Raw genomic sequence first — 13076 nt, 5'->3', positions numbered from 1 at the left:
AGAGAGAAACCTGGCATGAGAAACCTGTGTATATGGAGAGTCAACCTTTCATATACATACATGGGTTCTGCAGGGCTCTGCAGGACTTAAGTATGTGTGGATTTTGGTAGCTGAGGGTGGTCCTAGAACCAATCCCCCGTGTATATAGAGGGATGACTTTAATTCATATGTACACAGAAAGGTATGAATGGTTAATAACACCAGTGTGAAGGAAGAACAAGAGTATGAATGGGGGACTATAATTACATGAAATTGCACATAAGCATGATGTCAGCCATCAGAATAATTAGGGAGATGCTAATGTTTACCATGTTCTCTTCCTTTAAAATTAAATTCATAATTGGAAGCCTCCAAAAGATGTGATCAAGCAATTTGTTATGACTCCACAGAATCTCCTGGCTGAGAGTGAGGAAGGAATTTACAGATCATTTAGTCCAACCTCCTCTTTTCACTGAAGGAACGGAGGGAAATTTGGGGAAATTTCCCAAGTCACAGAGTAAAGCTTGTCTCATTAGACTTAAATGACTGAAATATGCAGACACCAACATGTGGTTTATAAAATGTGTATGCTGTGCACAGGTCCTGTAAACAAACCACCACAGCTCCTTTCTCTGGAAATGGCACATATTCCAGAACTTTCCTTGGTTAAGCTGTGGCAGGTAAATCATGTTTGAAGTTTGGGCTGCCTTAGGAGCAGGGAATGCAGGCAGTCCAGGCAGGGGAAGGGAGGAGCAAAAAAAGGATCTCAGAGCTCAACAGCAAAGGGAACCAGGCAGCAGAAGAAAGCACTATATGTTCATGTACGCCCAACTAACAGTACCACGCTTGCCTCTATTGGGTCATCTAGTTGGTGTTATTTGAGAACTAATAAAGATCCCTTTTTCAGGTTCTCTCTACTTTCTCAGGAAATAAACAGCAGCAAAGCTCAGAGCTTACAAAGCGCAAGACTGATTATTTTGATGGGGGTCAGGAAAGACAGCGATATTGGGCATGTACCCTCTAGGGCAGGCCCAGGTAGAAAACCCAGAAAGTTGCATGAAGGCACTGAGCTCCAGGTTAGGAGTGCAGAGAAGAGAGAAACAGGAAGCAGAAAGTGGGGAGTGGCTTAGCACAAACACAACACAATGTTTACATACTTCACAATGATGCCAATACTGCATATGGCAACACTGAGTCAACAGCATTAGGCACCAGGACACTTAGTTCTTGGCCTTCAGGGAGCAGTGGGTGGAAGAAAACCCTGCAGGGTGGTGATAGGCAGTCTCCCTCTTCATGCACTCTGGGGAACCATGGCCTTGGCATCGCGCTGGGCACCTTCTGTCACAGTTTCCACTCTCAGTGTACTCCTCCTTACTTCTTTGGAGCTATCCAGAACCATGACCATAACCTGCTGTTCACTTCCTTCTCCCTAGGAAGGACAGCTCCTACACCCTTGCCCCTGCCCACCTTAGTCCATCTATTGTCTCTTCTCTTTCAAGTTAATCAATCTCCCTTGATTTCTACCCTCAGGCCTCATTCTTCAACCTCTTTCTCAGTTCCCATCTTCTTCCTTCTCTTCACAGTCAAGAGTTCTAAGCCCATGCTGGCTGGTTCCTTTCTCCACCGGCCCAGAGAACATCTTTCACTATGGACCCCACTCAAGTCCTCATTTCTCGTGACCTTTGACCATGTTCTCTTCCTTTCTTGAAAAGCTCCTCTTTCTCTACTTTTCATGAAATATTCTCCATAGTTTTCTACATTTTCAATTTTCTTTGCTGGCTGCTTTTCCTCTGTGCCTGCATCTCAAATATCAGTATCTGTAAGGTTCCAAGCTTGGAACTTTATTTGCTCTCATTAGGTGAGGCCACTTCCATGGCTTCAACTGCCAGCTGTATGCCAACAGCTTCCAAAATCACACACCTCTCCAGGGCACCAGATCCACATTTCCACCTCCAGATGGTCATCTTTACCTGGATTGCTCCATAGGCACTTCAAATTCAGCAAATCTAAAACTAAACTCCTCACTTTCCATCTGTACTCCCAAATTCTTCTTCTTTCTGTGGTCCCTATGTTAATTACCAGCACTAAATCTACTGAATGGCCTAAGTTGAAAACCTCACTTCTTTTTTTCTTTTTGGCAGGGTCTTGCTCTGTTGCCCAGGCCGGAGTGCAGTGGCACAATCATGGCTCACCTGCTGAGCTCAAGCGATCCTCTTACTTAGCCTACCAAGTAACTGAGACTACAGGCACATACCACCACACCCAACTAATTTTTTAAATTTTTGGTAGAGATGAGGTCTCACTATGTTGCCCAGGCTGGTCTCAAACACTTGAGTTCAAGCGATCCTCTTGCCTTGGCCTCCCAAAGTGTTAGGATTACAGACATAAGCCACCACACCCAGCCTCTTTCATCTTTTGCAGCCAGTCTCCAGGTTCTCTCCATTCTACCTCTTAAAAAGCGATTAAATGCATCTTATATTTTCTATCTTCATAGCTACGACAACCTAGGCCTTAAGAGGCAACACTATCCATGTGCTTGTCCATTCCAATCTTCACAACACTGCCCGACCTATCACTATATGATGCAAATCTAATTATTTCACTCTCCCACTTAAAATGTTTTAACTGCTTTCTATTGCCACTAGAGAAATTCCAAACATTTTTGGAAAAAACATAGGCCCCTTCACATCCTGACTCCCCTTCCCACCCTCGAACAGAACTATTCCCTCTGAGCATGTCAGAACACTTGTGCTTTCCTGAATACACTATACACTTCAAGGCCTTGAGATGATTCTTTCCACTTGGAATGCCCTCCCCTCCTTTGTGTGATTGACTAACTTAGAACTTACATCAAGACCCTTCGCAAATATTGCCTCTTCAGTGAAGTCTTACCAACTCAACATCTCTTCTTTATCCCTCTCCCCAGGGATCTGGAACTCCAGTCCTCCCCACTGAAGAATTAACTGCTCCATACTGGTGGTGCCACTGCACTCCTGTACTCTCCTTCAAGGAGCTAATTACATCTGTATCTCCTGCACCAGACTGTAGGTCCCATGAGTATAGGGACCCTCAAGTTCATCTTTGCCTGGAGCACCAAAGCATCGCCCCTGGAGCACGGTAGTCATTCAGTAAATACGTGCTGGGCAAGGGGCAATAATTATGTGCCATCGCTTACCAAGCACCTTACATGTGTGAAGTACTTAACATCATTATGTCATCGCCACACATTATGAAGGGGATATCAACCCATTTTGCAAGTGAGAAACAAAGTTTAGAAGGATGAAGTAATTTACCCAAAGTCAGCAACTGGTAAACACAAGTTTACTTTTGATTTCTGAGCTCTTTTTTTTTAACTAACTCTACTCTACTCTTGGATGAAAGGAGGTTGATTAATGGGGCTATGTTTCAATAAAAACAATCTCCCCCAATCACAGGCTTAGGTGCTGGGTTAGTCCCAAATCCATTGCCAATATGGTGCTACTGTGCACAACAAAACCTGCAATTACTGATTGACTTTTTCCTTGATGGTTGTCAGGGTTCCTACGACTAAGGAGAGGGGCACTATTTATAAAAATCAGTTTCTTGGTCTCTGGCTTAGAATGCTCTACCCTGGAAACATCACAGAGAAGGCTGGATTTTCCCCTAGGTACTATTAGGTTTCAGACATTGATGTCTATGCCCTGTTGTGGGAATAGAGATGTGGGAGTGAGTTTGATCATGATGATGGTAAGAGATGGATTTCAATATGTATACTCTTGGAACATTGTTGCAATACTTAAGAGTCACTTCTTATACAAATTCTTTCACTACCTAGAAACAGAGGACCTTTCTAGTTTCCCATCTAGACTCTTAAAATTAACAATGACTACTATCTATATATTCAGTGGTCCATCACCGAACACATACACCTCATATTTTCCACTCCACAGAACTATATTGCATTCAGTCAACCTCTCTTAATTCACGTATTTTCTGCTAAATATATTCTAAAATTGACCCCTGCAATGTTCTCTAACTTTTTAATATTAGTTCCCTATTTTCTACTAATACCTCCACCACCTCCACAACCATGCAACAAATAATTGGAGTCAGTCCTGTGCTTACAGTGATTAGTGCATCTAATCCTCCGGAATCACAGATGATCAAACTTGTCCATGGCCACTCAGCTAGTAAGGGACACACATAGACACCGGGCTCCAAACATGAGGACTATTTGTATTAGTATTCTCTCCCTTGTTCGTTGACTTTTGTACACACGTACACATGGTTGGGAGTGGGGAACGCTCTTTCTCCCCACTCCCAACCCTTATTTACCTGCCGAATTCCTACTGGTTGTTTAAGGCTCAACTTAAGGGCAATCTCCTCCATGAAGCATCTCAGGTTTTCTCTGCTCTCTCTCCTGTTTGGATGGGATGCCCTTGCCCTGGGCTGCATTACCAACTGTGCCTCTATCTCCCCCCTGCTTTCCCTGAAAGACAACTGGTTAGTTGACTCCTCTCTCTCTCTCTTTTACAGAGCTGTAGGCTCCTCCACAGCATGATTGGGTGTGAGTCTTGGGATTCTGAGCATTTAGCACAGTGCGTAGCTCGTGGTACATATACAACCAATGCTTGTTCAATACTAAGTCATCCCACTTCTCTGATTTGGTCAAAGGCCTGATGGATGATGTCATCTGACTTAGCAAGACAGACAGATGATTCCCATCATGAGTGATGCAGGCTATCATTTCCCCATCTTTTCATGAACTCATTCTAGCTCACTAGGTTTACACTGGAACAAGTAGTTACCACTAATTGAGGAACTGCCACTTCTCAGACACTGGGGTATATGCTTCACTCATATCACTGCCAAGTTGACATAATGATTTATATTCATTTCACGAAGAAGTTATCTTAAGTAACTGGCCTACAGTCACATAGTAGGCAGGCTTTGTTATAAAAACAGGTATAAAATGCCCTATCACATGGAGTCTTCCCTGTCCTGGAGAGATTCATTAGTTATTTATGAAAATTACTTACAGGCCAAAAAACAAAAACTATGTTAATTTGATGCTAGAACACTAAATAGTAAATTGCTAGAATAGTAAAAGTGTGGTCAGCTAGGATTTTGAGAGGCTCCAAGGCAGTTCTACCATATGCATCTATCCATGGCAAATCATGCCTGCAGTCCTTATCAGACAGATGGAGATTATTATATCTATGTACCTAAAAGGGGGTTGAATATCATATAAGATCATAGTTGCCAAAGTGCTTTGTGAAGGAAGAGGACAGAGGCTCATTTTAGAGCAGTGTGCTGGACAGTTTCACAGCAGTGGGAGACCCTAGGGATCAGAGCTACCGGAGATGTTGTTTAACAGCAGATGAGGGAAGCTTGACTGGGAATCCACATTTATGACAAGCCCCCAAATGATTCTCTGGGACACTAAAGTTTGAGAAATAACAGGTTACAGCCGTGCTTCTCAAATGTTAACATACACACGGGGATCTTGTTAAAATGCAGATTTGAATTCAGTGGGTCTAGAAGAGAGTAGCAGGCAGGCTAAAATTTTGCATTTCTAATAAGCTCCCAGGGGAGGCCACATGCTACAGGTCCATGGACTACGTTTGAGTGGCAGGGGCTTGGAAGATCTATCCCCACTGGAACAAATTAGATTTGCTTTGTTTCTGATTGCACCCCCCAACTTCAGAGAGTGTTTTCCATAAAGCCCAGGGTCTTAGTATTGGTATAAAATTACTTGAACTACTCAAAGCCAAATTGAAATATACTTCCTATCACAAGTAAAGCAGCACCATTCTTTTTAGATAGGGATAGCATACGTTTAGCATGTGAAAGAATAATTTATTACTACTGAGTGAGTCTTATTTAAAAGTCTGCAAAGCATGTTATATACATTATCTCTAATCTCCACCCTGCCCCTAAAAAGGTGGATATTCCTGTTCTGTAGATAAGGAAATGGTGACTTAAGTAACTTGGTCAAGGTCACACGGCTAGTTAGGTGTTACCGCAGGGATTCTGATCTTGCTCCATCAGGATCCAAAGCCCATGTGTCCTCTGTACTTCCTCAGAGTGCTAGATATGATTGTGATAGAAATGTATCAGCTTGGGAATCAAGAAAAAAGCAGGGGGAAAGTTTTTTGAGTTTAAGACTCTGCTGAGGCAGATTGTGAATGGTGGTGGGGTTGGGGGATAAGGTTCGTTAGTGATCTATGTTGCCTCATGGACAAAACATGCAGATAGCATCCTTATTAATGGTTCCCATAAATCTGATAATGCAGATGGAAAAAAAGGACACTAGTGACCAGCGTGCTGATTAGAAACACAGCCACCTACCCTGAGGCTCAACCAACTAAGAGGAAAAATTCCTCTTGACCCTTGTGGTCTGTCAACTTCCTCACTCTCTCGTATGAGGTTTCCGTAATCTAAGAAGTTCATACCAAACACAAGTTTATCCTTCTATGTTATGGCATAGTTGCCAGACCTCCATACCGCTAATGCTGCTTGCATCTGAAAAAAATGTACTATTAGTCAAATGCCTTGAAAATGTAGTTATTTTGAAGGCTCTGAGTAACAAAATTTTCTATACTTTTCGTGAGGTTGATGTGGAGATACACACTGCAGTAAAGATGCATAGAGAAAGCGGTCAGATAGTTACTTAGGTGTTCCAAATGGGGGAAAATAGTTACAAAATAAACCATCCAGGCAATTACCACCCAGTGTCTTCAGCACTCAATGATCCACTGGTGGAGGACACAGGGTTAAGGTTTTTTTAAACATCAGGTCTCTCCACAAATAGCCCTCTGTAGCTTAACTGTTACGTTTTCTAAAGGTTCATCTTTATGAACAGTACAATTACTTCTCTTTGTAATACAAACAGAAACAATTAGAAAGCAACATCTCTTGCAATTAAGATGTATGTACAGTATTAGTATAAAACCAAAGAGTGATATTTGAGCTATTAAGGATTATAAATTGATTTTGTCCCTATGGTATTCTCTACAAAGCGTGTTTCAAAAATAAAGACTGAAATCTAAAAAGATATCTTTGGTTTAAAAACTTAACAGCAGTTTTAGAGAGTGTGTGTGTTTTAAATAGCGGGTATGAAATTGCATCGGGAGCCTAGATTTCAGACTAAGCATTTATTTCACTCCCTAACCCCAAAACAGTTCAGATCTCATATTCAAACCAGAGGGTCACAGAAACCAGTGTGAGATTTTCTGGAGAGACTTCACTGAAATGTATGGACAAAAACATGTTTGCGATGAGTCATATTTCATAGGACCTTAATGGCCAATGAATGTCTTATGTGCCTTTCTTCCTACAATCAGTATCACTCCCAAGCAAGTTGGTGACATATTTTCCAGGCCTTGATAATTTTTATACAGTTACCAGATCTCACTAAGATTCACGAACAAAACCCTTTCTTGTGCTAATTTTTTAAAGCCATCTAAGAGAAGAGAACGCGATTCTTTCCAAACTAACTCTCCCCAACCAGGCAGTTAATGCCCTTCGCCAGCATAAGGGCGCGATACTTTTAAGACCCCAGAGAGAAGCTCCGGTGCTTTGGGGACACTACAAGTAAAAAGACAGTGGGAAAGGTTCATGGAGAGCCGCTTTGGGGGAAAGGCAGACATAACAACAGGATATGTTCGTTTCTAGAGGAAGCAGGAGCTGCAATAGCCCCGGAGCAGGAAAGGCGGAGTCAGCTGCACCCAAAGGAAACGGGCGCGCCAGGGTTTGCTGGAACCGGGGTTGCTTAAGGGCTCTCGCCCCGTCTAGTTCGAGACTGCTGAGCACCTCGCCCCCGAGGGACCAAGCTCAGGCCTCCTGGCACTAGTGGTTATAAAGAGGCACCCATATGCTCTCTGCCGCCCCTGCCAAAAAACGGGCCACGGGGGAAAGAAAAAAAGCACACACCAGGCGCCGCAGCAGGTGAACTTGTCAACAAGTCAACCCTGGACGCAAGTCCCTGCCCACCAGGGAGCTTGGGGTCCTGGGGCCGGAGCCGCCGGGAAGGCGCGGCGCGGGGTGGGTGGGTGGGGTGGGCTGGCGTGGGTGCCGGTGCTCCCAGCGCTGGGGCCGAAGCGCGGAACGCTTCCCTCCCGCTCCCCCGGGGCTGACGCACGCTCTCATGGCGCGCGCATCCTCCAGACCTTCCCAGGCCGGAGGGAGGAGGGGAGAGGAAGGGGCTGATGCGGTTCCCGCACCGGGATCCGGGACCCGAGGAGGCGACCCGCCTATCACGCGCCGCCCGCGGAGGGCAGAGAAGGCAGCTCCTACCAGGCGTCCCCGACCGTCCCGGCTGCCGGGCGTCTCCTGCTGCCTCCTGCAGCCCGCCCGGCGCGCCCCCGCCCCGACCCCGGAGGGCAGGTACCTCGGAGCCCCGGCCCCCAGGAGCCTCCCGGCCGCGGTCGGAGCGTCCCTGCGGATCACTCATCCGACGTCAGCGTCAGCCGAAGGCGAGGGAAAGGGGCGGGGGAGCGCAGGAACCGGCCCTTCCTGCGGCGGCCGCCACCAGCCGGAATAGCAGCCAGCTGAGCCCGTGCGCGCCGCAGCGCAGCGCAGCGGCCAGGGGGTGCGGGCGCCCTTGCCGCCCGGATACCTACCGCTGCCTGGGCGTCCCCACTGCCTCCCTTCCCCGCTTCTCACCTCCCGCAGACGCCGGCCGGGGCGACCCCTCCCAGGGTAACCAGGGGGAGGTGAGTGGCGTTGACCTCACCTTGCCTGGGGCGGGTCGGGTACTCGGGGAGTGAGTCTCTCTCTCTCTCTACTCCCGGGGGTCTCTCCTCGACCCCCATCTCCTGGGGTATCCCCCGCTCGGATCCGCCGCCCAGAGTGACCCCGCCCCTGCTCTCCGGCAGGTGTTCCACGTGGCCATAGCGTTTGCGTCACAATGACCTGGCGGACAGGTGGGAGCCACAGCGTACACCCCAGGGTTCCCTCGGTGCCGTGCGTAGTGCCTGCTGCTTGCTTCCAGGTTAAATTTCTGTAGCTTTAGAGGACGGGAGACTTCATGACTTCAATGCCAAGAAAAGTTACAGAGGCCTGCTGTACCTGAAAATCAAGTTTGAGCTTTAAGAATAAAGGCCATGTTTTAAAAACAGCTGTGTATGTATAGTTATATATTTTTCATGCCCATATATTTCTGTGTCTTTTATTTCTAAGTTGTTGCCATTTATAGCAGTTTCATCTTCTCTTATCGTTTGTCACCAGGAAAGAACCAAACCATTGTTTCTAGAGACCCTGCAGTGTACAGATCACAGGAAGAGAAAGTGTTGGCGTAGCTGCTTCCTAATGTTATGTATATGGAAATGAAACCTCAATGTACTATGACTTCATCCCTGGTTATGTTGTATATTTATAAATAAGTTCATTCAGTCGTCGCTGAAACAATTTAAAAGGGCCGAATGATAGTTATTGAGTAATGATGCAGACAAATCTGAAATCCTGCGCTAACATGGATGGAGTGCTAGCTATATGTCCAGCACATGCTGTATGCTTTACATTTAATCCTTACAGCAACCCAATACTGTAGATAAAATCATTATCCCGATTTCACAAATGAAGACACTGCCCAGAGTGCCATAAAGAGATTATTGAGCAGGGATTTGAATCTGAACTAGGAGACTTAGCTTAATCTCAAGATAGCTTGGTGTCTTGCCAGAATGGATGGAGAAAAAGTATAGAAGATGTTGACATTTTAATAGAAAGATAATAAGATAGCATAGCTCCAGAAATTTACATAACCTTTAAAGTTATTCTTTGGGGATTCTGTTTGTCATAGATTTGAGCCTGTCCTAGTCTAACACAAATTTTGGAGCTGAGTAAACAGCTCGTTAATAAGTGTGTATGAGTAAACAAATCATGAATGTGGTCTACAAAATAGTAAATTGTTGAAAAGCTGAGATTCAGGAGAAATTTTCAGAGAGAAAAGCATTGCTTATATATATTTGGCTCTTACAAGAAACATTCAAACTAACCTGTTAACAACACAAGCCAAATGATCTTGCCATATGTAAGAAGAAGAAGAAGAAAAAAACCCAAAACCTTTAAAATGAGAAAGGCTTCCTTACAAAAGAAAGATTGTTAAGATATTTTAAGAACATTGATTCCAAGAACTGTAAATTTATGTGTAAAAATCTATTATCAGGAGTTAAAAGGATAAAGAGATTATTATTCTTTAACAGAATGAAGTGCCGTAATGAACGTCATAGGTGCTCAATAAACGTTGACTGAGCATATCATCAGTTAACTGAAGCATTTTCCTGACTCTGTAATGTTCTCCTTTCTACCAGTAGTGATTTACCAGTTATATTAAAACTTAATCAGAAGCCCCATTGGTCAAAGGCTGGCTTTGGGGCAAATATTTATATCTGTTACAAAACAGCCAGTAGAATGGGAGGTTATGTGTGTGTTCAAAGTATCCCCTCAAAATGCAGATGATTGGAACAAAAGCATGAGGGGGAAAAACGGGGACAGCTGAGCTGCAACTAATTACACAGTTTTCTTTTACCCTTTCTGAATTCCAAGGTGAAAACTGTGACTGTGAGTCTAACCTGTTACAGAGGCTAAAAGTGGCTTCAAAAGCAATGTCTAAAAGAGAACAAATACCTGATGCAAGCATTATGTAGTCAACATGGCACTGAAATTCTTTGGGCTCCCAGAAAGTTTAGGAAAAAACCTTAAATGACTTTTCATCATTCTAATTATTGTCCTCACACTTAGGATAATAGTTGAGAAAGGAGATAATAGACAACTCCTGCTCATTCTCCATCACCACAATGAGAGCTTTTCCTTCCCATTAAAAACATGGCTCCATCAATAACACTTGCATTTGTTTCTGAATAATCAGTTGTTGTTTCTGTCTTGTGGAACACCAGTGAGATGCTAGTGAGAACCCAAAACAATTTCTAAGGAGAATGGCTATTGAATGATGGGATCAGAAATTAGGAGAGAAATAAGGTGCATTTTCCAGTGTACAACAGGATGACAAAGAAAATTTTCTATGAAAAAAATCTTTATACATTCAATTCAATAATTTTTTCAAGAGCTTCCTGGATTCAAGTATGCTAATGGGACTACAAGAGTTGGATTTGTGTTAAGCTACTATCAGAGACTTGGAATAGCAGTGGATTAAATGAAATAGGGGTTTATTGTTTTCTCACTTAACTTGGAAGGTAGGCAGTCTAGGGCTGGTATGATTTCCACTGTGTCACTGGGCTGTTGCCCTTCTGTCATTCTATTCTGCCATCCTAGGCAAAGCAATATTGTCCAAAGGTAAACCCAGGCGAGGATGTAAATTGGTGGTGGAAACTGCTGGTGGGAATGTAAAATGGTGCAACCACTTTGGAAACCAGTCTGAAAGTTCCTTAAACGGTTAAACATAGAGCTACCATATGACCCAACAATTCCACTCCTAGGTCTATATCCAAGAGAAATAAAAACGTATGTCTACAGTACACAAATGTCTATGGCAGCATTATTCAAAATAGTCAAAAGGTCAAAACTAACTGTCCTGCTGTAGACAAATGAATAAACAAAATGTAGTATATTCATGTAATGGAATATTCAGCCATGTAAAGGAATGAAGTACCGATATATGCTACAACTTAGACAAAACTTGAAACATTATACTGAGTGAAAGAAGCCAGTCACAAATATATTATTCCATTTATATGAAAGTCCAGAATAGAGAAATCTGTAGAGGCAGAAAATACATTAGTGATCATTTAGGGCTGGAGAGAGTATGGGTGGATAGGGAGTGAGATCTAAAGAGTACAGAGTTTCTTTTTCTTCTTTTCTTTCTTTTTTTTTTTTTTAAAGACAGTCTTGCTGTGTCCTGCAGCGTGGAGTGCAGTGGCACAATCTTGGCTCACTGCAACCTTCGCCTCCCAGGTTCAAGTGATTCCCCCGCCTCAGCCTCCTGAGTAGCTGGGATTACAGGCATGCACCACCATGCCAAGCTAATATTGATATTTTTTGTTTGGTTGGTTTTTGGGTTTTTTTGTTTGTTTTTTTTTTGAGACGGAGTCGCACTCTGTTGCATAGACTGGAGTGCAGTGGCACAATCTCAGCTCACTGCAGCCCCCATCTCCTGGGTTCAAGGGATTCTCCTACCTCAGCCTCCTGAGTAGCTGGGACTACAGGTGTGTGCCACCGTGCCCAGCTAATTTTTGTGTTTTTAGTAGAGACAGGGCTTTGCCATGTTGGCCAGGCTGGTCTTGAACTCCTGACCTCAAGTGATCCACTTACTTTGGCCTCCCAAAGTAGTAGGATTAGGAGTTTCTTTTTCATGTGTTGAAAATGTTTTACAATTGGTTGACTGGTGGTGTTTACAATATCTGCAATATGCTAAAAACCATTGAGATGTGCATTTTACAATTCATTGTGAATTAGTGGCATGTGAATTATGTCTTGGTAAAACTGTTTAAAAAGTTAAAAAAAAAGGTGTTCATAGTTTTATTGGCACATACACACACATGTGTGCACACATGTACACAGTAAATCCAGTGTCTTCCCCAGTAATAGTTACAGGGTAAGAACCATACAACAAACCCCCAAATATGTGACTTATTTTCAGATTTCTGGATACTATTCAAATTCTACTGGCACTAAGAAGCTAAATATGAGGAAACAGGACAGAAAAATCTGTTAATGAAAGAGAAATATTTCAGGTCCATCCACTAGATACCTCATGATAATATAAAGGAAAGTTCCTGCCGCACAAATATTTTGCAAGTGTGCTCTAGTCTTATAGCATCTCAGCCTTCTTAGCTATCTCTGTTTAAATGCAGGAAGAAGCAGACTACCTGCCAAAACAATCCTTTTGGATAAGCACAAACACAGATAATAGTGAATTTTATGGAATTGAACTTAATAATAACAAGGAGGTAAAGTGATACTTTGTCCTGAAAAATTAATATTAATGGAGGATACCATTGAAGGTAAAACAAAACCAGTTTCCCACTCTACCCGCCCCAAATCTGCACTTGCAGTAAAAACCCCCAAAAACAAAGCAAAATAAGAATTATGACACTAAAGCCGCAAACTTCTATTTTAATTCTTAAAAAAGAATACTTACTTCAGAGATATTTTCAAAT

The 13076-nt window shown here is 43.4% G+C and overlaps 2 protein-coding genes across 15 annotated transcripts in view; one reads left to right on the top strand and one right to left on the bottom strand.

Moving 5' to 3' along the window:
- Positions 1-8818, bottom strand: part of ICA1 (islet cell autoantigen 1) — a 156996-nt gene extending 148178 nt beyond the window's left edge. For 2 of the 13 annotated variants that reach the window (XM_007982050.3, XM_073009099.1), the window contains exon 1: positions 8696-8818. In XM_007982050.3, the coding sequence (XP_007980241.1) occupies positions 8696-8774 (79 nt within the window). In that variant the 5' untranslated portion in view covers positions 8775-8818. Of the gene's footprint in view, positions 1-8256; positions 8459-8695 lie in introns of those variants that run through there. The other 11 variants (XM_007982059.3, XM_007982063.3, XM_007982058.3 and 8 more) reach the window with 7 other exon arrangements.
- On the top strand, positions 8035-9079 carry LOC103226490 (uncharacterized). Of its 2 annotated transcripts, none has more exons than XM_038004667.2 (2): positions 8035-8661; positions 8838-9079. In XM_038004667.2, exons 1-2 carry the CDS (start codon positions 8169-8171, stop codon positions 8966-8968), a joined length of 624 nt encoding a protein of 207 aa, XP_037860595.2. In that variant the 5' UTR covers positions 8035-8168; the 3' UTR covers positions 8969-9079. The 2 variants fall into 2 exon arrangements, with proteins under 2 accessions (XP_037860595.2, XP_037860596.2); XM_038004668.2 differs by having other exon boundaries at positions 8039-8675.
- Positions 9080-13076: the final 3997 nt, after the last annotated feature.

Source organism: Chlorocebus sabaeus, chromosome 21 (genome assembly GCF_047675955.1).
Source record: "Chlorocebus sabaeus isolate Y175 chromosome 21, mChlSab1.0.hap1, whole genome shotgun sequence".
Lineage (NCBI taxonomy): Eukaryota > Metazoa > Chordata > Mammalia > Primates > Cercopithecidae > Chlorocebus > Chlorocebus sabaeus.
Note: the sequence above shows the minus strand (reverse complement) of the source record. Positions and strands in the feature narration are given on the sequence as shown.